Genomic DNA, 27,289 nt, shown 5'->3' with positions numbered 1-27,289 from the left:
CTACGTTGCTTTCATAGATCTGACCAAAGCCTTTGACCTTGTCAGCAGACGTGGTCTCTTCAGACTACTTCAGACAGCAAAGATCGGATGTCCACCAAAGCTACTAAGTATCATCACCTCATTCCATGACAATATGAAAGGCACAATTCAGCATAGCAGTGCCTCATCAGACCCCTTTCCTATCCTGAGTGGCGTGAAACACGGCTGTGTTCTCGCACCTACACTGTTTGGGATCTTCATCTCCCTGCTGCTCTCACATGCGTTCACATCTTCAAAAGAGGGCATTTTCCTCCACACAAGATCAGATGGTAGGTTGTTCAGCCTTGCCCGTCTTAGAGCGAAGTCCAAGGTACGGAAGGTCCTCATCAGGGAACTCCTCTTTGCTGACGATGCTGCATTGACATCCCACATAGAAGAGTGTCTGCAGAGACTCATCGACAGGATTGTGGCTGCCTGCAACGAATTTGGCCTCACCATCAGCCTCAAGAAAACGAACATCATGGGACAGGACGTCAGAAATGCTCCATCCATCAATATCGGCGACCACGCTCTGGAGGTGGTCCAAGAGTTGACCTACCTAGGCTCAACTATCACCAGTAACCTGTCTCTCGATGCAGAAATCAACAGGCGCATGGGAAAGGCGTCCGATGCTATGTCCAGACTGGCCAAGAGGGTGTGGGAAATGGCGCACTGACATCGAACACAACTGTCCAAGTGTTTCAAGCTTGTGTCCTCAGTACCTTGCTCTACGTCATCGAGGCCTGGATAACGTATGTCAGTCTGGCTAGAGATTATTTCAGGGGTAATGTCATCCTTTCCAGGGGCCTTTCCACTGGCTAGAGAATCAATGGCATCACTGAGTTCCGATTTTGTTGGCTTTTCTTCCAGCTCATCCATGACTGGCAGAGAATGTGCTGCATTGAGGGCGGTATCAGTGACAACATTTTCCCTGGATCACAGTTCTAGAGCGACATCTCAATTCATTCCATCTTAGCTGCCTCCAAAGAATCCTTGGCATCAGGTGGCAGGACCGCATCTCCAACGCAGAAGTCCTTGAGGTGGCCAACATCCCCAGCATATACACCCTACTGAGCCAGCGGCGCTTGAGATGGTTTGGCCATGTGAGCCGCATGGAAGATGGCAGGATCCCCAAGGACACATTGTCCAGCGAGCTCGTCACTGGCATTAGACCCAGCGGGCCTCCATGTCTTCGCTTTAAAGACGTCTGCAAATGCGACATGAAGTCCTGTGACAGTGACTACAAGCCGTGGGAGTCAGTTGCCAGTGATCGCCAGAGCTGGCAGACAGTCATAAAGCCGGGGCTAAAGTCAAAGAGACTTAGCAGTTGGCAGGAAAAAAGGCAGAAGTGCAAGGAAAGAGCCAACTGTGTAACAGCCCTGACAATCAATTCTATCTGCAGCCCCTGTGGAAGCGTCTGTCACTCTAAAATTGGCCTTTATAGCCACTCCAGGCACTGCTTCACAAACCACCGACCACCTCTAGCCATTTACCCATTGTCTCTCGAGACAAGGAAGTCAAAGAAGAAGATCTCTCTCTTCTAAACTCCAGAGAGTATAGGCCAATTCTACTAAATCTCTCCTTATAGGATAGCCCTCTCATCCCAGGAATCAATCTAGTGAACATCCGTTGCACCCCCCTTTAAGGCAAGTATATCCTTCCTTAGGTACACAGACCAAAACACAGGTACACAGTACTCTAGGTGTGGTCATATCAAAGACGAATTGCAGCGAGACTTCTTTATTCTTGTACTCCAACCTTATTGTAATTCAGGCCAACATGCCATTTACCTTCCTAATTGCTTGCTATACTTTGCATGTTAGCTTCCTGTGTTTCTTGTACATGGACAATCAAATCCTTCTGAACACCAACATTTAATAGTTTCTCACCATTTAAAGAAAAAGTCAATTTTTCTCTTCTTCCTATCAAAGTGAATAAACTCACATTTCCCCACATGATACTCCATTTGCCATCTTCTTGCCCACTTACTTATCCTAGCAGATTCTTTGGGCTGAATTTTCCCAGTCCTATGGTGGCAGGCTTGGAGACTGGGGGGGAGCCAGGAAAATGGGGGGGGGGAAGCTGTGTCGGGATGGCTGCCCAATGCATTCCTGCCACTGGGAAATTTATCTGGGGCAAGCAGGTACCTGAATCATCTGCCTGCTCCATGCACTCACTAACATTTTGCTGGTGGCAGAGCACCCCACCCCCACTTTACCAGCCAATTGCAAAGGCCACCAGTTCAATGGATGTGGCCTTTCTATGGCAGTCCAGGGGTTATCTGAGCCAGAGATTCCATCACTCATGAAAGACCCCCACAGCCTCAACAATCCAAACGGACGGGTTTCCCCTTCAATCGAGTGGTCTATCGCCTTGTACAATTAGGAAGCCGCTTCCAGGAATGTCACTGAGCCAGTCTTGCTCCCAGCAAGTGCGGACTCAGGACCCCCTTTTGGTCCCGGCGTCAGGGTCCCAAAGCCCATGGAAAATTCTGCCCGTTGTGTCCTCCTCACAGCTTACTTTCCCCACCTAGCTTTGTATCATCCGTCAACATGGATACATTACTCTCAGTGCCTTCATTTAAGTCATTAATATAGATTGTAAATACCAGAGGTCAGTAGATTTTAAACACCTGAGGTCCCAGAATTGATCCATGTGGCACCCCACTAGTGACAGCCTGCCTACCTGAATATGACCTGTTTGTTCCTATTCTCTGTTTTCTGTCCATGTGTTACCCCCAAACCAATGAGCCTTTATCTTGTACAACAGCCTTTCATGTGGCAGTTTAATGAGTGCCTTTTGAAAATCCAAGTGACAACATTAACCTGTTCTCCTTCATTTACCCTGCTAGTAACATCCTCAAAAAATTCTAATCAATTTGTTAAACACGATTTCCCTTTCATAAAAATATGTTAACTCTACCTAATCACATGATGATTTTCTGAGTGTCCTCCTACCACTGCCTTAATAATGGATTGCAGCATTTTCCCAACAACCGACGTTAGGTTACCTGGCCTGTAGTTTTCTGTTTTCTCTCTCCCTCCTTTCTTGAATATCAATTTTAACATTTGCCATCTTCCAATCCACGGGGACTGTTCCAGAACCTAGGGAATTTTGGAAGATCATAAGGATGCAGGCTGTCAGTTCCTGGAGATTTGTCAGTTTTCAGTCCCATTAATTTCTCTGGTATTTTTCTTTACTAACATTAATGACATAAAGTTCCTCACTCTCATTGGACCCTGAGTTCCCCACTATTTGTGGTATGTATTTATGTCTTTCACTGTGAAGACAGGCACAAAATATATGTTTAACATTTCTACCTTACTTTCACTACTCTTTGCCTTTTTGCATATTTGTCGACGCTCTTACAATGTCTTTATATTTCTGGCTAGTTTACTCTCATTTTTCCCCTCATTATCTATTTTTTGATCTTCCTTTGCTGGTTTCAAACTCCCCCAATCCTCAGCTTTGTGACTCTTCTTGACAATATTATGAACTTTTTTTTAAATCTAACAGTAACCTTAACCTCTTTAATTAGCCACGAATGGATCACTTCCCATGGAGTTTTAATTTCTCAATGGAATATATATTCTTTGAGAATTATGAAATATTTATTTAAATGTACGCCATTGCTCATCTACTGTCATACCTTTTAATCTAAATTCCCAATCTACCTCAGCCAACTCTGCCCTTATACCTATGTAATTGGCTTTATTTAAATTCAGTACTCTAGTTTCAGACTTACATATGTCACTCTCAAACTCAATATAAAATCCTAACATATTATGATCACTCTTCCCCAGAGTATTCCTTACTATACGATTACTAATTATCCCTGTCTCATTACACAAAACAAGATTTGAAACAGCCTCTTCCTGGTTGATTCCACAACATATTGTTGTAGGAAGCTGTCTCAAATGCATTCCACAAACTTGCCTTCCAAACCACTTTTCTCAATTTGATTTCTCCACTCTGTATGAAGAATAACGTTTCCCATGATTATCTCATTATTGTTTTTGTTAAAAACTCCTCTTATTTCTTGATTTATGCTTAGTTCAACAGTATAGCTACTATTTGGGGCCTATAAACGACTCCCATCAGCATTTTCTGACCCTTGTTACTTCTCATCACTACCCATACTGATTTTACATCCCGCTCTTTGGAACCAAGATCCTTCCTCACTACTGTCTTAATGCCGTCGTTTATTATCGGGACTATCCCACCTTCTCTGTCTGTCTTTATTTAGTTCCCAAATTTGCTCACCATGCAACCACGTTCTCCATAATGCCTACTAGATCAAACCCATTTATCTCTATTTGTGCCATTAATTCACCTACTACATTACAAATGCTTCGTGCATTCAGATGAAGTGCCTTTAATTTTATCTCTTTACCATTTTGCCTTATTTGACCTTATTCACTGATGCACTATTACCATTAAACTTTTTGTCCCTTCCTGTCACACTTTGCTACACCACTCTGTGGCCTTAACTTTTCTCTTTTGATTTATAAATTTCCCCTTACTTTAACCCCCCCCCCCCCCCAACCTCCCTTCAACCCTTTTAATTTTAAAGTCCAATTCTGGCCTTTTGTGCAACCCTGATTTCCTTTGCCTCACCATTGGTTGCTGTGCCTTCAGCTGTCAGGCCCCAAGCTCTTAAATTCCCTCCCTAAACCTCTCTGCCTCTCTTTCGCCCTTTAGGGCACTCCTTAAAACCTACCTCTTTGACCAAACCTTTTGTCACCTAACCTAATAGCTCCTCATGTGGCTGATTATCAATTTTTATCTGATAATGCTCCTTTGAAGTTAATTTGGATGTTTCACCAGATATATTATAGGCACTATAAAATTCAAGTTGTTTAAATGCAGCCTCAGGCCTCAAACTGATGTTGGAGTGAGACTACATCCCTCATTCCAGAGTTAGGTCGAGTTTTAACTCCAGGTATTAAGAGTGTAGCATTGTTATGAGGTGGGAACAATTTCATACCAACAGCAGACGTGTGAATGGAGCCACGGCGAAGCTGCCGTTGGGACTTGGCAGATATATTTTGCACAATTAGTAGGAAGAGAGATTGATGTGCATTGTCGAGTTTTTCTATATTGGAACACTTGGTTCTGAGTCAGAAGATGGTGGGTTCAAATGGCATTCCAATATTGGAGTACACTGTCTAAGGTGACACTTCCGCGCAGTGTTAATGAGGTGCTACATTGTCAGGGGTGACATTTTTCAAACAAAACATTAGGCCAAGACTCAACTTGCCTATTTTGAAAACAGAGACATTTGCACTCATCAGGACAATTCGAAAGAATGCCACTGTAAGGAAAGCAACAAATTTATACTGCTGATTGCTGATTGGTTGGCAAGTGGAGGCATTGCCCAATCAGAGTCAAGCTGCCTGGTTTAAATTTCAAACAAAGCTAGGCAGTTAACTGTCAATCACCATAAACTGGTGCATTCTCCATGACAATACCTCTACCAATTAAAGTCCACTTGTCAACCCATCAGCATTCTCTTCTCAAGCAGTATAAATTTGTTGCTTTTCTTACATTGGTATTCTTTCAAATTGTCCTGATGAGTGCAAGATGAAAAGCTTCGACAAAATGTCTCTGTTTTCAACAATACTCAAGTTCTGTACTACAAAATGACTATTTGCCAATTTTGATGGTTCAGATGGATGCTATGCGTGTCATGGCACCAGTTGAAGAGGAAGAGGGAGTTCTGGTTTACTAGCCAACATTCCTCTCTCAACCACAATCACCAAACAAAAACAAAAGTAACTAGTCATTCATCACATTGCTGTTTGTGGGATCATGTTTATTGTGGCTTCCATGTTTGCCTGCATAAGAACAGTCACTGTTCTCCATGGTAATTCATTGTGCATGAAGGAATAAAAAGAAAGTGGGGGATATAGCACCTTTCACAAACTCAGGATGTCCCAAAGCACTTGGCAGTCAGTGAAGTAATTTTTTGACATGTCATTTTGTAATGTAGGAAATGCATCAGCCAATTTGCAAACAGCAATGTATTAATGATCAGATTGTCTGCTTTTATTTTAGTGATGTTGGTCAAAAAATAAATATTGAACACAACACTGGGGGGATGTCTGTTGTTTTTTGAAATAGTGCAATGGGATCTTTTACGTCTACCGGAGATGGTAGATAGGTCCGTGGCTTAAGATCTCATCCGAAGGCATTTTCGACCATGCAGCACTCCCTCAGTACTGCACTGCCGGCTCCAGATTACGTGATCAAGTCCTGGAGCGGGATGTGAACCCACAACCTTCTGACTCGGGCACACGGAGTCACAACTATCCCATGAAGTGTTTTTTGGAGCTGCTGGAAGTTCGTCTGCCTTGATTTGTTTATTTTAGCAAAAGACTAGCCAAGACTTTGTTTTCTTTGTTTTTTCAGGGTCTGCAAGTCCACTGTAAAGACTGTGCTCTGGTCACCAGCTCTGGGCAACTCATTGGGAGCCGGCGCGGAGCCGAGATCGACCGCGCTGAGTGTGTCATAAGGATGAACGACGCACCGACGCAGGGGTTCCAGGAGGATGTGGGCCGAAGGACGAGCCTCCGGGTGGTCGCTCACTCCAGCATTCAGAGGCTACTGCAAAAGGGCGGCGAGCTGCTCAACACCAGCCGGGACCCAGCCTTCATCTTCTGGGGCCCCAGCAGCTGCATGAGAAGGGATGGCAAAGGGCGGCTTTACAACCACCTGCAGCTCATCCACCATATCCGGCCCAGGCTGAAGCTGCACACCATCACACGGCAGAAGATGCTGCACTTTGATGAACTCTTCAAGAGAGAGACCGGGAAGGACAGGTACGGAGGGAGGGAGTTTTGCAACCAGATGTCTCACTCAACTGTTTCCACCTCCCTGGCCCCTCACCCAACCCCTGCACATGCTAGCCTACATTGTCTCCTGGTCTGGCAATGCCTCCGTTTTAAAATTCACATCTTCATGTTCGAATCCTTCCCATGGCCTAATCCCATCCTATCTCCAGCCCTACAAACCTCCGAAATCTCTGCACTCCTCCAATTCTGGCCCCTCGTGCATCCCCAGTTCTCATCACTGCAACATTAGCGGCCATGCTTTCAGCTGCCAAGCCCCTAAGCTCTAGAATTCCCTCCTTCCAACAAGACACTCCTTAAAACCTACTTCTTAAAACCTACTTCTTTGACCAAGCTCTTGGTCACTTATTCAAATATATCCTGATGTGGCTCAGTGTCAAATTTGTTGTCAGATAACTGTCCTGTGAACCACCTTGGGGCATTTTATTACCTTCAAGGCGCTATATAAATGCAAATTGCTGTTGTAGGAGGATATTGAAGGGTATGGAAAAAGAGCAGGGGAATAGGAATGAGTATGTACCTCTAATGCGATGAACAGGGACGATGGCTAAATGGCCTCCTCTGCTGAAAATTGTGTATTTTCCAACTGTGTTATCAATCAGTCATTTAGCACCAATCATCATTGGCCAAACAACATGCCCCTCTTAGCTGGGGCACCCAGGCTTGCGTCTTAACTGTGTCAACCAGGCCTGCACTTAGCTACGCCAAACAGGCCTGCGTCTTAGCTACGCCAAACAGGCCTGCATCTTAGCTGTGCAACCCAAGCCAAACTAAAACCTTCCGAGCTCTGACCATCTGGCCTTAGAAGGCCAGACAACTGGGTTTTCCTTTGAGCTCATAACTCTTGGTTGCTGGGCTGTCCTTGTTGAGTCTTGTGGAAAGGAACAATTTGAAGAGAATTGTTCGAAGTGCTGTTGCCTTATTGGTGAGTCAAAATACCAAGATGCCAAGGTGTAGAGGGTTAAATTATGAGGTACAGGTTGAATAGATGAGGCTTGTTTGTCTTTGAGTATAGGAGTTTAAGGGGTGATCTAATTGAGGTGTTTACGATTATTAAAATTTAATAGGGTAGATATAGAGAAACAATTTCCTTTGGTGGGGGACTCTAGAACAAGGAGGCATAAGCTTAAAATTAGAGTTGAATAGTCAACTCCTGTTCCTATGTTTCCCAGTAAAAATTCGAGATAGATGCAGATGAATAAAAATTGGGTTTAAACTCTGTGTCCCCAATCTGAGAGAACACAAGGTTCAACAGTCCTGGATTAATCCTTTAACAGGGCTACATACAAAACCAAAATATTGCAGATGCTGGAAATCCTCAGTAGGTCTGGCAGCATCTGTGGAGAGAGAAGCAGAGTTAATGTTTCAGGTCGATGACCTTTCATCAGAACAGGAAAAAGTTAGAGATGTGACCGATTTTAAGCAAGTAAACGGGCAGGGACAGAGGGGAAAGAAGGAAAGAGAAGGTCTGTGGTCGGGTGGAAGGCAAGAGAGATTAAATGACAAAAGAGATGATGGCGCATGGCAAAAGAAGATGGTAATGGGACAAGTAAACAAAGAAAAGATGGGTCTAGAGGAGGGTAAATGGGAAAAAGTAGATCATTACTAACAGCTGTTGTCGGAAAAATATAGAGGCTGTGGTTGTGATCTGAAATTGTTGAACTCAATGTTGAGTCCAGAAGGCTGTAAAGTACCTAACCTCCTGGAGTTCATGTTGAGCTTTATTGGAATAGTGTAGCAGGCCGAGGACAGAGAGGGCAGAGTGGAAGTGGAGTGGAGAATTAAAATGACAAGCAACCAGAAGCTCAGGGCCACGCTTGTGATCCGAATGGAGATGATCCGCGAAGCAGTCGCCCAATCTGTGTTTGGTCTGCCTGATGTAGGGGAGATTACACCAGGAGCAGCGAGTACAGTATACTGACAGGGCTATAACTGAATAAAAATCAGTTTGTTTTTGTTACAAATATTGAGGGAGGAATTTTTTTAACTGGCATTCCGCAATTTGCTCAGTTTTTCAAGAAGGAAAGATCTTGCATTTATATAGAGCTTTTCACGTCCTCGACGTCCCAAGGCCCTTCACACCAAAGTTGCTTTTTGAAGAGCGGTCACTATTATGTAGGCTAACCCAGCAGCCAGTTTGAACAACGCAAGATCAAATGAGCGGATAATCTGTGTTCACTAATGTTGACTGAGGGATAAATATTGGCCAGGGTACTATGCGCACTTCTCCATTTCATCTTTGAAATAATGCCGTAGGATTTATTTACATCCCTATGAACAGGGAGACAGGACCTTGATTTTTAATCCAAAAGAGACCTTCCAACAGTGCAGCACCCACTCCGTACAGCATTGGAGTGTCAGCCTGGATTATGTACTCATATCTCTGGAGCGGGACTTACTGATTCAGAGGCGAAGTTCCCTGTACATTGATTGTGGCTATAATGCAGCAATATGGAAACAATGGCTGTGATATTTGCAGGGAGGGAGCTAGGGGAGGAGTTGTAGATTGACAGGCTGGTGGCTGTTGGGTAGGAAGGCCTGTGGTGACAGACTGCATCTGGGAGCAGAGAGGAGAGAAGGAGAGATGGGTGGGGTAATGGGTCAGAGAAGATATCGAGAGGGGGGTGGAGAGGAGATCAGGGTGGGGGCTGGTCTGGTCTCTGGACTCCAATTGTGCGGGGGGGACTGCTAGTAAGCTTGATGACCAGAGTGAAGCATTCGGTTCCTTCTGGCCCAGAAGAGGTGGTAGGGAACTTATCAGATAGATTTGGTCCTTCTCACCTTCCTTCAGCTGGCAGGTTCATACGAACATACAAATTAGGGGCAGAAGTAGGCCATTCGACCACTCCAGCCTGCTCCGCCATTCAGTAAGATCATGACTGATCTGTTTTTGTCTTGAATTTCACACTCCCATCTAGCCCCGATAACCTTAGATTTTTGTTAGGCAAAGGAATCAATCTACTTAAAATTATTCAATGATCCCGCCTCCACCACCTTCTGAGGAAGAGTGTTCCAAAGTTGCACAACGCTCTGCGAGAAAAGATTTCTCCTCATCTCTGTCCTAAAAGGGCAACCCCTAATTTTAAAACAGTGTCCCTAGTTCTAGACTCACCCACAAGAGGAAACATCCTCTCCACATCCAGCTTGTCAAGACCATTCAGGATCTTATAAACTTCAATCAAGTTTCCCCTCACTCTTCTAAACTCCAGTGAAAAGAAGCCCAGTCTGTCCAATCTTTCCTCATACGACAACCCACTCATTCCAGGTATCAATCTAGTAAACCTCCTCTGAATCTCCTCCAATGCATTTACATCCTTGCTTAAGTAAGGAGACATAACATCCTTACTTTTATTTTCAATTCCTCTCGTAATAAAGGATAGCATTCCATTAGCCTTCTTTATTACTTGCATACTAATTTTTTATGACTCTTGCTCTAGGACACCTCGATTCCTCTGCACCTCGGAGTTCTGCAGTCGTTCTCCATTTAAGTAATACTCTGCTTTTTTATTCTTCCTGCCAAAGTGAACAACTTCACATTTTCCCACATTATACTCTATCTGCCAGATTTTTGCCCACTCACTCAATCTATCTATATTGGTCTGCAGCCTCCTTATGTCCTCTTCACAACATAATTTCCTCCCTATCTTTGTGTCATCTGTAAATTTAGCTACCATGCCAATGCTCCCCTCATCTAAATCATTGATATAAATTGTAAAAAGTTGAGCCCCAGCATAGACTCCTGCGGGACTCCACTCGTCACATCTTGCCAATCAGAAAAGGACCTATTTATGCATACTTTCTGTTTTCTGCCAGACAGTCAATCTTCTATCCATGCTAATATGTTACCCCCTACACCATGAGCTCCTACTTTGCACAATAACCTTTTATGTGGAACCTTGTCAAATACCTTCTGGAAATCTAAGTACAGTTCGTCAACGGGCTCCCGTTTATCCACAGTACATGTCACTCCTTCAAAGAACTCCAATAAATTGGTTAAACCTGATTTCCCTTTCACAAAACCATGCTGACTATTCCCGATTACCTAGAGTTTTTCTAAGTGCCCAGCTATAGCCTCCTTAATGATAGATTCTAACACCTTCCCCACGACAGATGTCAAGCTAACTGGCCTATAGTTACCTGTTTTCTGCCGCCCCCACTTCTTGAATAGAGGGGTTATATTTGCTACTTTCCAGTCTGATGGAACCTTTCCAGAATCTAGCGAATTTTGAAAAATTAACACCAACGCATCTACTACCTCATTAGCCACCTCTTTTAAGCCCCTAGGATGAAGCCCAACAGGACCTGGGGACTTGTCAGCCTGCAGCTCCATCAGTTTGGTCAGTACCGTTTCTGTGGTGATTGTAATTTCACCAGGTTCCTCTCTTCCTTCTACCTCCTGATTTACAGCTATTACTGGAATGATTTTTGTATCCTCTATAGTGAAGACAGAAGCAAAATATTTGTCCATTTCATCCGCCATTTCCTTATTATCTACTATTAACTCCCCATTCTCACTCTGGAGAGGACCAACATCCACTTTACTTACTCTTTTCCTTTTTAAATACCTGTAGAAACTCTTGCTATCCATTTTTACATTTCTAGCTAGCTTCCTTTCATACTCTAATTCATTTCTCCTGATTAACCTTTTAGTCCTTCTCTGCCGTTCTTTATATTCTGACCAATCATCTGACCTGCCACTCAGCTTTGTGTATTATATGCGTTTTCCTTAGGTTTGATGCTTTCCTTAACTTCTTTTGTTAACCACGGATGGTGGGTCCTCCCCTTGGAATTTTTCTTTATAGTAGGAATATACTTATCCTGAGTATTCTGAAATATCCCCTTAAATGTCTGCCGCTACTTCTCCATTGATCTATCGCCTAGCCTAGTAACCCAGTTCAGTTCAGCTCGCTCAGCTTTCATGAACACACAAACATACGAATTAGGAGCAGGAGTAGGCTACTCGGCCCTTTGAGCCTACTTCGCCATTCAATAAGTTCATTGCTGAACTGATTACTCCACATTTCCACCTACCCCCAATAACCTTCCGCCCCCTTGCTTATCAAGAATCTATCTACCTCGGCCTTAAAAATATTCAAAGACTCTGCTTCCACTGCCTTTTGAGGAAGAGAGTTCCAAAGACTCACGACCCTCTGAGAGAAAATATTTCTCCTCATCATCTCTGTCTTAAATGGGTGACCCCTTATTTTTAAACTGTGACCCCTAGTTCTAGATTATCCCACAAGGGGAAACATCCTTTCCACATCCACCCTGTCAAGACCCCTCAGGATCTTATATATTTCAATCAAGTCGCCTCTTACTCTTCTAAATTCCAGCGGATACAAGTCTAGCCAGTCCAATCTTTCCTCATAAGACAGCCCGTCCATTCCAGGTATTAGTCTAGTAAACCTTCTCTGTACTGCCTTCAATGGATTTACATCCTTCCTTAAATAAGGAGACCAATACTGTACACAGTACTCCAGATATGGTCTCACCAATGCCCTGTATAGCTGAAGCATAACCTCCCTACTTTTGTATTCAATTCCCCTCATGATAAACGATAACATTCTATTAACTTTCCTAATTATGTGCTGTACCTGCATACTAACCTTTTGCGATTCATGCACTAGGACACCCAGATCCCTCTGCATGCCCACATAGTTGCCCTTATTTAAGTTTAAAATACCAGTCTTAGACCCACTCTTCTCTCTTTCAAACTGGATGTAAAATTCAATCATATTGTGGTCGCTGTGGTTGCTGGAACACTGGTCCCAGCATTGTCCCCAAACACTGGGAAACCTGGCCCGTGCCTTTATGAGTAAGTTTGAACCAAGCATCCTCATTAACATATTTAAATAGAGGCCTTGCCTCTGGAGAACAGCTTAATTGCCCAACCCAATCCAAAAAACCCACCTCCGTTAAAACCGGAAGTTGGAGGTGGGTTGGAGTCGGGTTTTTGATTTTTGAATTTTTAATGCCCTGGCCCGGAGGTTTAAAATTACTCCTAGTATTACAATGAATGAGTGGTCAATCTATAGAATGGGCTTCCTAGAGGGATAGTAGAAACAATTTGTATCGATCTGTTCAAATAAAAATTAAGATAATTTTCGTTCAGAAAATAATATTTTGGGAAATAGTCAGTGCATGAGTAATTTGAAGCATGGCATGTGCTAAGTGTCATGTGCTTGGGAAGAACAGGTGACTTCGGACCTATGGTGCCCAAAGCTCTCCACCACTGGGGTTTTCCTTTCATGTCTGGGTCTGTTGTAGACTAATTAATCGAGATTGATTGCTGTGAATAGTCAACAACTCCATTATGGTAAAGAGCCACAAAAAGGGATTGTGAAGAGAAATTTAAAAGGGATGTCAAAATCAACTCAAAACCATTTACAACAATGTAATAGGAAAAAGCGGGTGATCGGGAGCAATGTGGGCCCCTTGAAAACTGGTAACGATGATATTGCCAATGAAAATAAGGAAATGGCAGACGTAGTGAATAATTAATTTGCTTCAGTATTTACAGTAGAGGAAAAGGTCAGCATGTTGAGTCCCTGACCCTGACTCAACAAAATTAATGTAAGCAAGAGAACAGTACTGGAGAAATTAATGACACTAAACAGCAATAATCCCTGGGACCAAATGGTTTCTATCTCAGGGTTTTAAAAAAGTAGGTGAGAGAATTGCAGATGCCCTATCCCCCATAATCTTCCAAAGTTCTCTTGATTCAGGAACCGTTCCTTTAGATTGGAAAATTGTGCATATCACTCCGCTATTTAAGAAAGGTGACAGAGGGAAATTAATAGACTCTATAATTAAAGATAGGGTGACTGAACACCTTGCAAATTTTCAGCTGGTCAGAGAGAGCCACTGTAGATTTGTAAAGGGTAGGTCGTGCCTGACGAATCTCATTGAATTTTTTGAAGAGGTGACTAAAGTAGTGGACAGGGGAATGTCTATGGATGTTATTTATATGGACTTCCAGAAGACACTTGATAAAATCCCTCATAGAGACTGTTATCTAAAGTTGAAGGCAAATTATTGACCTGTTAGGAAATTGGCTGAGCAAAAAGGAACAGAGAGTAGGGATAATGGGCAGGTACTCTAATTGTCAGGTTGTGACTAATGGTGTCCTGCAAGGATTTGAGTTGGGACCTCAACTATTCACTGTATTTAATAAGGCACGGCCACCAAGATTGGAACAATTAAAATCAGGATGCACAAGAGTCCAGAATTGGAGGAGTGCAGAGATAGTGGAGAGTTGTAGAGCTGGCGGAGGTTACAGAGTTAGGGAGAGGCAAAAGTTTGAAAATAAGGATCAGAATTTTAAAACTGAGGCGTTACTGTATCAGGTTGCTGGGATAGAAAACCATGTATCCAAATTTGCTGATGACACAAAGATCGGTGGCATTGTAAAAATTACAAAGAGATATTGCTAGATTAAGAGAATGGGCAAAACTCTGGCAAGTGGATTTTAATGAAGGCAAATGTGAGGTCATCGACTTTGGACCTAAAAAGTTTAGAGGACAGGGTACTTTCTAAATAGTGTAAAGCTGGAAACCGTGGAAGTCCAAAGAAACTTGGGGGTCCAAGTACAAACATTAAAATGTCCTGAACAGGTACAGAAAATAATCAAAAAGGCAAATGGAATGCCGATCTTTATATCTAGAGGAATAGAATACAAGGGGGGCAGAAGCCATGCTTCAGCTATACAAAGCCCTGGTTATGCCGCACCTGGTGTACTGTGAGCAGTTCTGGGCACCACACCTTAGGAAGGATATAATGGCCTTGGAGGGAGTGCAGTTAAGGCTATCTTTCTTTAAAGCAATAACACCAACAACTTGCACCTATATAGCACCTTTAAAGGAGTAAAACATCCAAAGCTCTTCACAGGAGTGTAATCAGACAAAATTTGACATCAAGCCAAAAAAGGAGACACTGGGACAGGTGACCAAAAGCTTAGTCAAAGTGGTAGGTTTTATATTGGGTCTTAAAGGAGGAAAACGAGGTAGAGAGACAAAGAGGTTTAAGGAGGGAATTCCAGAGCTTAGGGGCTAGACAGCTGAAAGCACGGCCACCACGAGTGGAACAATTAAAATCAGGTTGCACAAGAGTCCAGAATTAGAGGAGTGCAGAGATAGTGGAGAGTTGTAGAGCTGGCGGAGGCTACAGAGTTAGGGAGAGGCAAAAATTTGAAAATAAGGATCAGAATTTTAAAATTGAGGCGTTACTGGGTCAGGAGGTAACATAGGTCACAGAGCACATAGGGTGATGGGTGAATCAGACTTGATGCAACTTACGATATGGGCTGCAGAGGTTTGGGTGAGAACAAAGCCCAGGAGCCAGTCCTCCCAAGTTTGCCACATGCCCCTCCCACCCAGTCCCCGTTCTACATTGCCCAGCAGCACCACAGAATGGCACCTGACAGCAGATAAAAAAGAAAGACTTGCATTTATATAGCGCCTTTCACGACCACAGGATGTCCCAAAGCGCTTTACCGCCAATGAAGTACTTTTTGAAGTGTAGTCGCTGTTGCAATATAGAAAGTGTGGCAGCCAATTTGAGCGAGGCAGTGTCCCCCAAACAGCAATATGATAACGGTCAGATAATCTCTTAGACTAAATACCAGGGATAACTCCTCTATTCTTCTTCAGATTATTGCCAAGGGATCTTTTATGTCCACCTGAGAAGGCAGAGGGGATCCCACTTTAACATCCCATGCAGAAGATGGCACTTCTGACAGTGTAGCACTGCCTCAGTACTACACTGGAGTGTCTGTCTTAATTTTTTTGCTCAAGACCTAGAGTGGATTTGAACCCACAGCCTTGTGGCACAGAGACGAGAGTGCTACCCACTGCGCTGACACTTAAATTACAGCTAGGGAAAAAGGAAGAGAATAATGCACAGGGCATAATGGTAATTAGGGAGAAAGACCTAGGAGCTAGGAACCCTTTCAAAGGGCATATGCGTCACCTTAAACAAAGATCGGACGAGGAACATCGCCCACAGCCCTTGTTCTGCTGTAGCAGATTGGCCCAGTTGCCATGTTCCCATGACAACAGAGGAATCTTTACTTCAGGAAAAGTGTTTTGAATAGGAAGTGATGATGCTCACAGTTTACAGTGTCAGAAGCAGGAGAAATGCCAACAAGTAGATCTTATTTCTTAAGTTATTCTCATGGGGTCTAAATTACGATTCTGTTTCTATGTTTGGCTCCTGCTTTTAAAGACACTTAAGGATTGGTTTAAAGAATGGGGAAAGCACTTCAGCATTCCTGAACGTTGGAAATATGCATGTGTGGAGATTGGACAAGGAGTGGATTAGCCTCGGCCAAGGTGTCCTCTTCCTCCTCCCCCATTGACTGTTGACCAATTGACATTTGTTATTGACGTTCACACCTGAATAGTGTTCACTTCAATGAGGACTTCTACGGTGAGCAGCAGGGGTCAAATTACATCTCAGGCAGGAGTCAAAAGTCTTCAAGTGAGAAGAAGAGGGGGAATTTTGGCAAAGGAAAATGATAAACCAGAGCAGGTCTGGACAACTTAGCCCCTTGAGCCTGTTCACCCATTCAGTTAGTTCATGGCTGATCTATATTCTAACTCCATCTTGTTTCTATATCCCTTAATACTCCTACCTAACAAAAAGCTACCAGTCTCAGTTTTGGGATTTTAAATTAACTCCTGAACAGTTTTGTGAGGAGGAAGTTGCAGATTTCCAGCATCCAATTTGTGAAGAAGTGCTTCCTGACATCATCCCTAAATGGCCTAGCTCTAACTTTAAGTTTATGGCCTCTTGTTCTGGACTCTTTTTTCCCCCTCCCCGTCTCCCATCCTGACCCCCCCATCAGATGAAATCATTTCTCTGTACCCTATCAAATCATTTAACCATCTTAAAGACCAGAAAATCTCGGCTGCGTTGTATTAAAACGTCCAACATGTAGTGAGTAAAAACTTGAGAGCCAATGGCTGGCAGCATCGAGAAATTTATTTAAGGAATATAAAACAGAGAGAAAAAAGCCCAGGAAATAAAAAGAAAGACTTCCATTTATACACTGCTTTTATACAGCTGAGAGCACCTCTGGCCATCCCAAAGCGCTTTACAGCCAAGTGTAGTCACTGTTTTAGGAAAAGCAGCAGCCAGTTTGCACACAGAAAGCTCTCACAAACAGCAATGAAATCTGTTTTAGTTGTTGGTTGAAAGATATATATTGGCCAGGACACCAGGAAAACTCTGCTCCTCTTCTCCAAATAGTGCTGTGGGATCTTTTATATCTACCTGAGAGAGCAGACGAAGCCTCACTTTAACGTCTCATTCGGTTGACCTTACCTCTGACAGTGCAGCACTCCCTCAGCGCTACACTGGAGTGTCAGCCTAGATTTTATGCTCAACTCCCTGAAGTGTGACTTGAACCCATGCCTGTGACTCAGAGGAAAGAGTACTATTTTGAAATACTAGTGAATAAACACTCTTTTGTCTGAAATTTCTTTCTCTATTTACTTTGAACAGACTAATTCCTTCATTGGAAGATTTTAGATGGAGGCATTAAAGTTGCAGCAATTAATATCACCAAAAAATGTGAAAGAAAAATCATGTATTTATATCGTGTCTTTCACATCCTCAGGATGTCCCAATACACTTCACATACCAATGGGTTACTTTTGAAGGGCAGTCACTGTGTAGGCATATATATAAGATTTGCATTTATATGGCTTCATTCACAACCTCAGGACAACCCACAGCACTTTACAGTCAAGTTAGTACTTTCGAAGTGTAAGTAAAGCTAAATTGCACATAGCAAGGTCCCACAAACAGCAATGAATTAAGTATCCAGATCATCTATTATAGAGAACACCCTGCTCTTCTTATTTGAATAAGAATTATTGCAGTATTAGCCTGCATTTTACATTCAAACATCTGAAGTGGGATTTAAGCCCATAATCTTCTAGCTCAAAGGCAAGAGTGCTACCCACTGAGCCATGGAAGACCCTATTTGATCTCATTCCAGAAGACTGAGTCTGCCAGCTTCCCATGCTCTACTCAGCTGTTTGTTCAATATTCAATATTCTATAGATACAGCTCTTGGGTCTAAAGGGATCAAAGGGTATGGGGCGAAAACAGGAACAGGTTGGATGATCAGCCGTGATCATAATGAATGGCGGAGCAGGCTCGAAGGGCCGAATGGCCTACTCCTGCTCCTATTTTCTGTTTCAATGAGTGCCCTATCTTCACACACCCTGTAATGTGCTTTGTAATAAATGCTTTTATCATTGTGGCGATATAAAAGAACAAAATGTTTCTTTTCTAGGAAAACCTCCAATTCATGGTTGAGTACCGGCTGGTTCACTATGATAATCGCTCTTGAACTTTGCGACAGAATTGATGTCTATGGCATGGTTCCACCTAACCGCTGCAGGTAGGTCCCAACAGTGGTTGGTTTCACGGCACGAGATCTTTACGTTGATGTCCTTTTCCTCCAAATGGCCGATCCCGACGTGCAAACCTTAGGTTGGAGGGCATCACAACTGATTCTGAGCCTGCACTCACTCAACCTGTGCATGCATTTTTCAGCAAATATTGAACTAAAACTGAATTCACTCCTCGGACGGGGGCAAATTCTGGATCTCACACCCCTGACCCAACTAACCCAGCAGAGACTGCGAATCAAGCCTGGGACCTTCTGGTCTGCTTTTTCCAAATGTTATCCTCGGGATGTGGGAGTCACTGGCAAAGCCAGCATTTATTGTCCATCCCCAATTGCCCTAGTGGTGGTGGTGAGCTGCCTTCTTGAACCGCTGCAGACCATCTGGTGTAGGTACACCCACAGTGCTGTTAGGGAGAGAGTTCCAGGATTTTGATCCAGCAACACTGAGTGAAAAGCAATATATGTCAAATTAAACTGGTGTGGAACTTGGAGGTGATGGTGTTCCCATGTGTCTGCTGCCTTTGTTCTTCTAGGTGGTAGCTGCTGTGGATTTGGAAGGTGCTGTCGAAGGAGCCTTAGGTTGCTGCAGCACAGCCTGGGGATAGTACATTCAAGCTACTAAACTGATTTTGTGTTGGTAAATTGGTCATGTATTCACCCTTGATTGCATCCAACAAAATAAGGAGAAAAAATTGATGTTTTATAGCCAATGAAGTACTTTTAAAGTAGTCGTTTAGTAGTATAGAACTTCAGTGTTGCTGAAAATAGAGACATGTTGTCGAAACTTTTTGTCCTGCACTCATCAGGACAATCGCAAGAATAACCAATGTAAAGGAGAACAACAACTTATACTGCTTGAGAAGAGAATGCTGATTGGTTGGCAAGTGAACTCTGATTGGTAGAGGTGTTGCCATGGCAAATGCACCAGTTTATGGTGACAGTTAACTGCCAAGCTTGTTTAAAATTTAAACCAGGCAGCTTGACTCTGATTGGTCAAGGCATTGCCCTGAGGAATGAACCAGCAAATGGCTGTCACTTATTTTGTTCATCTGAAACAGGCACAATGTTTGCAGACAGAAAGAATATGTACAAAGAACAGGGCACTGTGTATTAATATATGTAACTTCCAGCACGCGCAAATGCACCACACTGCGAGCCCTACTGACAATCTTAAATTGGTTGTCAGTGTAATTCTTAGCACACTGTGGATTATTTAGCAAATGTTGTCCAATCGCGGAATCACATCTAATATTGGACACCATGTTTTGAGTTTTGCAAGCATGGGCTGGTTGGGTACAGTCTGTACCTTGCCCGTTGTGAACAGCAGAAGGGACATGTTGTTTGATACGATCCACCAGTCTTTGGGACATACAGCCTATATACCTAGCATCACACTGGCTTGAAATTCATATATCACATTACTCATTTGTGTGATAGGCAGGACGTCTTTTTGCTTAACGGCAGCGTCCTGTTAGTGGCGAACACCACACATGTTGTTACTGCATAGTAGCAGCGTGAAACAGCTGGCTTTACCTATTGCTCCAATTTTTGGGATACATTACCCTTCCAGGGTAATTTGAGGTAGACTGGGCGCTTTTCAGGGCTGAAACAGACAGCCATAGGCCCGTTCATAAGTTTGCGCGATATACAGCGAGAAATGATCTGATCAGGGTAGCCAGTGTCACGCAGGATGTCTTTGATTGGCCCTATTTCAGCATCAAGCTTGCATGGTGAGCAAATGGCTCGGGCCCTATTTATGAGGTTGCCAATAAGGCCAATTTTATAGCGCGTGGAACTGTTCAGAATCCCAATGCGGGTATTGACCAGTGAAGGTAGGTTTGCGGTAGACCGTGGTAGAGACCCGTTTCTCAACTAGTACGTCAAGGAGCTCATTAGACCGCTCCATTTCAAAGGTGAATTTGAGCGCAGGATGGAGCCCAGTAAGACGTGCAAAGAAATTATTGCATGCAGCTACGGATTCAAATATAGCAAACGTATCATCTACATATCAGAAATATGCAGGAGGTTAGGTGTCATTCCATCAAAGACACGTTTCTCATGGAACCCAACAAAGATGTTTGCGAGAGCTGGGCCTAGAGGGGATCCCATAGCAACACCATCTATTTTGACAATGGTGTCATTAAAACTGAACTCAACTGCGCAAGTTGCCGAGTTCATAAGTTCAATAAATACTGATTCACGCAATGGTGATGGGTCTAGATTGCCATGATATGGTGCTGCAGCGCAAATATCTATGGCTTCCTTAAGTAGTACATTGGTGAAAAGGCCAGCAATGTCAAATAAGCACATGGACACGGCGTTGCTAACGATATGCAAGTCCTGTATGGTCTTTGCAAATGTGAAGGGATCCTTCACTGTGTATGTGGAGAACTTGCCCAAAACTGCTTGTAACAATTCGCCCAACCATTTGGCCAGTTCATATTGTGCAGAACCGGTCTGGTGCATTCGCCATGGCAACGCCTCTACCAATCAGAGCTCACTTGCCAACCAATCAGCGCTCTCTTCTCGTGCAGTATAAGTTGTTGTTTTCCCTCACATTGGTTATTCTTGCGATTGTCCTGATGAGTGCAAGACGAAAAGCTTCGACAACATGTCTCTATTTTCAGCAATACTTTTAAAGTGTGTTGACTGTCATAATTTAGGAAGAACAGAGCAAGGTTCCATGAATTGGAATGTGATTATCTGTTTCAGTAATTTTGTCTGAGCAATAAATATTGGTGACAATACCAGGGTGATCTCTGCTGCTCTTTAAATAGAGTCACAGGGTCTCTTGCATCTACTTGAGAGAACAATTTACCATCTCATCCGAAAGATGCCACCTGCAGCAGTGCAGCACTTTCCCTGTACTGCACTAAAATAGCAGTCTGGATTTTATGTTTGTGTCTGACATAACACTCGAACCCACAACCTTCGAACATAGAGTTGAGAATACTACCCACTGAGCTAAGACTGCTACTCTAACACCTAGTTAACAGAGTTGAGTTTCAAAAGTGTAAGCAGACTCTTATGCTTAAATAAACCACGTATATTTTTTAAAAATTACATTTCTGGATGTCCATCATGAACCACAAATAACTAAAGAACCGTTACTGAGACACTCCAAAATGAAATCATCTACAATTCAGAATATTTAACATATTTTATTAATGCTTTCCAGAGCTCGATTGACATACTGGAAGATGTCACACAGAGAGATTCCGGTTTACATGCACTCTAATTGGCACTTTTCATCCTTAATTGTCAAAAAAAAACAACAGAACAAATCATAATGCCTGACTGCTGTGACAGCTTTCACATTAATACAATTTTTTAAGGTTTTACCCTGTCATCAGGAAACTTGGAATATTGTTTTAAAATCGTGTTTAAACCCTTTATCAGAACAAAGCAGGCAACAAAGAACAAAGAAAATTACAGCACAGGAACAGGCCCTTCGGCCCTCCAAGCCTGCGCCGATCCAGATCCTCTATCTAAACCTGTCGCCTATTTTCTAAGGGTCTGTATCTCTTCGCTTCCTGCCCATTCATGTATCTGTCTACATACATCTTAAAAGACGCTATCGTGCCCGCGTCTACCACCTCCGCTGGCAACGCGTTCCAGGCACCCACCACCGAGGGCAGGAGAGTTTCATATCATTATATTACTCCTGTACGCAGATCATAAAGCAGGGGTTTATAGAAATGCATTAATTCAGTAGGACCATGGTATCACTTTGTTTACTTAACATTGACATTGTTGTAGAAGCAAGTTAAAAGACATTTAGAACTGAATTGGAAATATATCTTTAAACCACTTTCCTAATGTTAATGATTTCATAAAGACATAACAGGGAGAGGAAGAAAAGGTCATTCCACCCATGCTGCCCACTCCACGTGGAGCCCACGTATAGTTATTCAGTTGTGGACCTCAGTCCCCATTTAGCACCAGTCTCCTGCTTCAAGAAACACTGACTTCATTCCTTGAAAAAGGAATGTTGCTAATATCTCTCAACGTTCACCCTCTGCCCCCATCAGAAACTGATCCAGATTCTTTATAAAGGTTTCAGTTCACTTCTCAAGGAGTATGTTTGAAAGGGTTAATCCGTTTGTCTAGGACTCTGTTACATAGGATCCCATTCTCTGAGAGGCTGCTCTGTAGGGATGATCCTTTTCTCTGGTGGTCTTTTCCATAGGGGAGATCTCATTATCTCAATGTGTTCTATAGGGTTGATCTCTTTATCTAGGAGTGTTCTATAGCAGTGAACCCTTTATCGAGGAGTGTTTTAGATTAGATTAGAGATACAGCACTGAAACAGGCCCTTCAGCCCACCGGGTCTGTGCCGAACATCAACCACCCATTTATACTAATCCTACACTAATCCCATATTCCTACCAAACATCCCCACCTGTCCCTATATTTCCCTACCACCTACCTATACTAGTGACAATTTATAATGGCCAATTTACCTATCAACCTGCAAGTCTTTTGGCTTGTGGGAGGAAACCGGAGCACCCGGAGAAAACCCACGCAGACACAGGGAGAACTTGCAAACTCCACACAGGCAGTACCCGGAATCAAACCCGGGTCCCTGGAGCTGTGAGGCTGCGGTGCTAACCACTGCACCACTGTGTTCTGTGAGGATGACCCCTTTATCCAGGAGTGTTCTGCTGGGCGTGATCCCTTTATCCAGGAGTGTTCGGTGGGGGTGACCCCTTTATCCAGGAGTGTTCTGCTGGGCGTGATCCCTTTATCCAGGAGTGTTCTGTGGGGGTGATCCCTTTATCCAGGAGTGTTCTGCGAGGGTGATCCCTTTATCCAGGAGTGTTCTGTGGGTGTGACCCCTTTATCCAGGAGTGTTCAGCCACTTCCTTCACTAAGTGGCCATTCTTCAAGTCCAAACTCGAGGTATGAAAACAAAAATGAAATCATTTTTGATCCCCCGTTGCCGTCTGTGAATCCTGGGAATTGGGCTAAGGATGGATTAGATGTTAGCCTTGCCTCAGGGGTAGTACTTACATCTGAGTCAGAAAGTCATGGGTTCAAGATCCCTCAGAGACTGGAGAAGATAATCTCGGGTGACATTCCCAGTGCAATACTGAGGGAGCGCTTCCATAACAGAGTTTAGAAAAGAAAACATTCTCCCTATCTCCCCTCTACTTCTTCTGCCAATTACCTCAAATCAGTGTCTCCTGCTTACCAGCCATCCTGTCACTGAAAACAGTTTCTCCCTATTTACTCTTATCAAAACTCGTCATCTAAAAAACAGCATCTCTAACTCTGCAGCACTCCCTCAGGAATGCATTGACATGTCAGCCCAGTTTACGTCATCATGTAGACACTGGATGGGCTCAAAACAGATAAAAAGGAGGTATTAGTCGGGTTGGCTGTTCTTAAAGTTGATAAGTTATGAGGACCAGATGAACTGCATCTGAGGATACGGAGGGATGTAAGGATGGAAATGTGGAGTCACTGGCCATAATCTTCTAATCCTCCTTAGCTACAGGGGTGGTGGTAGAGGACTGGAGAATTGCAAATGTTACACAGAATCGTTACATCACAGAAGGAGGCCATTCGTCCCATTATGTCTGTACTGGCTCTCCAAAGGAGCAATTTACCTAGTGCTGTTTCCCCCACCTTCTCCCCATAGCCCTGCACATACTTCCTTTTCCGATAACAATCCAAATCCACCTTCAAGGCCCCGATTGAACCTGCCTTCACCACACTCTCAGGCAGTGCACTCCAGATCCTAATCACTCACTGAGTGAAAAACGTTTTTCCTCATGTCGCCATTGCTTCTTTTGCCATTAACCTTAAATCTGTGCCCTCTTGTTCTCGATCCTTCCACCAATGGGAACAGTTTTGCCTTATCTACTCTGTCCCGACACCTCATTTTTTATATTCATTCATGGGATGAGGGCATCGCTGGCTCAGACAGCATTTATTACTCATCCCTAATTGCCCTTGAGAAGGTGGTGGTGAGCTGCCTTCTTGAACCACTGCAGTCCATGTGAGGTAGGTATACCCACAGTGCTGTTAGGAAGGGAGTTCCAGGATTTTGACCCTGCGACAGTGAAGGAACAGTGATATATTTCCAAGTAAGGATGGTGTGTGGCTTGGAGGGGAATTTGTAGGTGGTGATGTTCCCATGTATTTGCTGCCCTTCTCCTTCTAGGTGCTAGAGGTCGTGGGTTTGGAAGGTGCTGTCTAAGGAGCCTTGGTGCGTTGCTGCAGTGCATCTTGTAGATGGTACACACTGCTGCCACTGTGCATCAGTGGTGGAGGGAGTGAATGTTTGTAGATAGGGTGCTAATCAAGCGGGTTCCTTTGTTTTGGATAGTGTCGAGCTTCTTGAGTGTTGTTGGAGCTGCACCCATCCAGGCAAGTGGAGAATATTCCATCACACTCCTGACTTGTGCCTTGTAGATGGTGGGAAGGCTTTGGGGAGTCAGGAGGTGAGTTACTTGCCGCAGGATTCCTAGCCTCTGACCTGCTCTTGTAGCCACGGTAATTATATGGCTACTTCAGTTCAGTTTCTGGTCAATGGTAAACTCCAGGATGTTGATAGTAGGGGATTCAGCGATCATTATGCCATTGAATGTCAAGGGGAGATGGTAAGATTCTCTCTTGTTTGAGATAGTCATTGCCTGGCACTTGTGTGGCACGATTGTTACTTGCCACTTATCAGCCCAAGCCTGGATATTGTTCAGATCTTGCTGCATTTCCATACGGACTGCTTCAGTATCTGAAGAGTCACGAATGGTGCTGAACATTGTGCAATTATCAGCGAACATCCCCACTTCTGACCTTATGATTGAAGGAAGGTCATTGATGAAGCAGCTGAAGATTAACTTCCGGGAGAGGAGCAGAGCGGACCTGTGTGAGAGCAGTCGAACCTCTTCCAGCGCGCCAGAGTTTTGAAAAAAAATGCAAACAGTGACGTCAGAGGAGAGCTGCAAGGTGATCAGTTGGTGAGTACCAGCTGTTAGAATATCTTAAAAGAAAAGGGGAAAGTTGTTTTTTTTGTAGGAAAAAATCTCTGGTGATAAGGTGAGTACTACTAAAGTTTTTTTTTGAAGCACTTTAGATTGAAGTGGGTAGAACAAGGCCCCTAGTATAATTAATATTTTTTAATTAAGGGAGTAACTAATTAACCTAAGGGTAAGTCATGGCAGGAGAGCTCAGCCCCGTGATCTGCTCCTCCTGCGCTATGTGGGAAATGAGGGACGCTTCCCTCAGTACTTGGAGCTATGATGTTGTGGCCATTACGGAGACGTGGATATAACAGGGGCAGGAATGGATGTTGGATGTTCCGAGGTTTAGATGTTTCAAAAGGAATAGGGAGGGAGGTAAAAGAGGTGGGGGAGTGGCATTGTTAATCAGGGATAGTATCACAGCTGCAGAAAGGGAGGTCGTCGAGGAGGGTTTGTCTACTGAGTCAGTATGGATGGAAGTCAGAAACAGGAAAGGAGCAGTCACTTTATTGGGAGTTTTCTATAGACCCCCCAATAGCAACAGAGACATGGAGGAACAGATTGGGAGGCAGATTTTGGAAAGGTGCAGAAGTAACAGGGTTGTTGTCATGGGTGACTTCAACTTCCCTAATATTGATTGGAACCTCCTTAGTGCAAATAGTTTGGATGGAGCAGTTTTTGTCAGGTGTGTCCAGGAAGGTTTCCTGACTCAATATGTAGATAGGCCGACTAGAGGGGAGACTATGTTGGACTTGGTGCTTGGCAACGAACCAGGCCAGGTGGCAGATCTCTCGGTGGGAGAGCATTTCGGTGATAGTGATCACAACTCCCTGACCTTTACTATAGTCATGGAGAGGGACAGGAGCAGACGGGATGGGAAAATATTTAATTGGGAGGGGAATTACAATGCTATTAGGCAGGAACTGGGGAGCATAAATTGGGAACAGATGTTCTCAGGGAAATGCACGACAGAAATGTGGAGGTTGTTTAGGGAGCACTTGCTGCGACTGCTGGATAGGTTTGTCCCGATGAGGCAGGGAAGGGATGGTAGGGTGAAGGAACCTTGGATGACAAGAGATGTGGAACAGCTAGTCAAGAGGAAGAAGGAAGCTTACTTAAGGTTGAGGAAGCAAGGATCAGACAGGGCTCGAGAGGGTTACAAGGTAGCCAGGAAGGAACTGAAAAATGGACTTAGGAGAGCTCGAAGGGGACATGAAAAAGTCTTGGCGGGTAGGATTAAGGAAAATCCCAAGGCGTTCTACACTTATGTGAGGAACAAGAGGATGGTCAGAGTGAGAGTAGGGCCGATCAGGGATAGTGGAGGGAAATTGTGCCTGGAGTCGGAGGAGGTAGGGGAGGTCCTAAATGAATACTTTGCTTCAGTATTCACTAGTGAGAGGGACCTGGTCGTTTGTGAGGACAGCGTGGAACAGGCTGAAATGCTCCAACAGGTTGAGGTTAAGAGGGAGGATGTGATGGAAATTTTGAATGATATGAGGACAGATAAGTCCCCGGGGCAAGACGGGATATACCCAAGGATATTACGGGAAGCAAGGGAAGAGATTGCTGCGCCTTTGGCGATGATCTTTGCGTCTTCACTGTCCACTGGAGTAGTACCCGATGATTGGAGGGTGGCAAATGTTGTTCCCTTGTTCAAGAAAGAGAATAGGGATAACCCTGGGAATTATAGACCAGTCAGTCTTACGTCAGTAGTGGGCAAATTATTGGAGAGGATTCTGAGAGACAGGATTTATGATTATTTGGAAAAGCATGGTTTGATTAGAGACAGTCAGCATGGCTTTGTGAGGGGCAGGTCATGCCTCACAAGCCTTATTGAATTCTTTGAAGATGTGACAAAACACATTGATGAAGGAAGAGCAGTGGATGTGGTGTATATGGATTTTAGCAAGGCGTTTGATAAGGTTCCCCATGGTAGGCTCATTCAGAAAGTAAGGAGGCATGGGATTCAGGGAAAGTTGGCTGTCTGGATACAAAATTGGTTGGCCCATAGAAGTCAGAGGGTGGTAGTAGAT

General features: G+C 43.8%; 1 protein-coding gene across 1 annotated transcript in view; it reads left to right on the top strand.

Annotated features, from left to right (window-relative positions):
* st6galnac5a (ST6 (alpha-N-acetyl-neuraminyl-2,3-beta-galactosyl-1,3)-N-acetylgalactosaminide alpha-2,6-sialyltransferase 5a) overlaps window positions 1–27,289 on the top strand; it is a 62,639-nt gene that overhangs the window by 28,676 nt on the left and 6,674 nt on the right. Inside the window, exons 3-4 of the mRNA XM_068036345.1 lie at window positions 6,430–6,839; window positions 18,172–18,279. Coding sequence (XP_067892446.1) covers window positions 6,430–6,839; window positions 18,172–18,279 — 518 coding nt within the window. The remainder of the gene's footprint in view (window positions 1–6,429; window positions 6,840–18,171; window positions 18,280–27,289) is intronic.

This window comes from Heterodontus francisci, chromosome 8 (genome assembly GCF_036365525.1).
Source record: "Heterodontus francisci isolate sHetFra1 chromosome 8, sHetFra1.hap1, whole genome shotgun sequence".
Lineage (NCBI taxonomy): Eukaryota > Metazoa > Chordata > Chondrichthyes > Heterodontiformes > Heterodontidae > Heterodontus > Heterodontus francisci.
The sequence above is the reverse complement of the archived record's forward strand: the minus strand, read 5'-3'. Positions and strand labels throughout refer to the sequence as shown.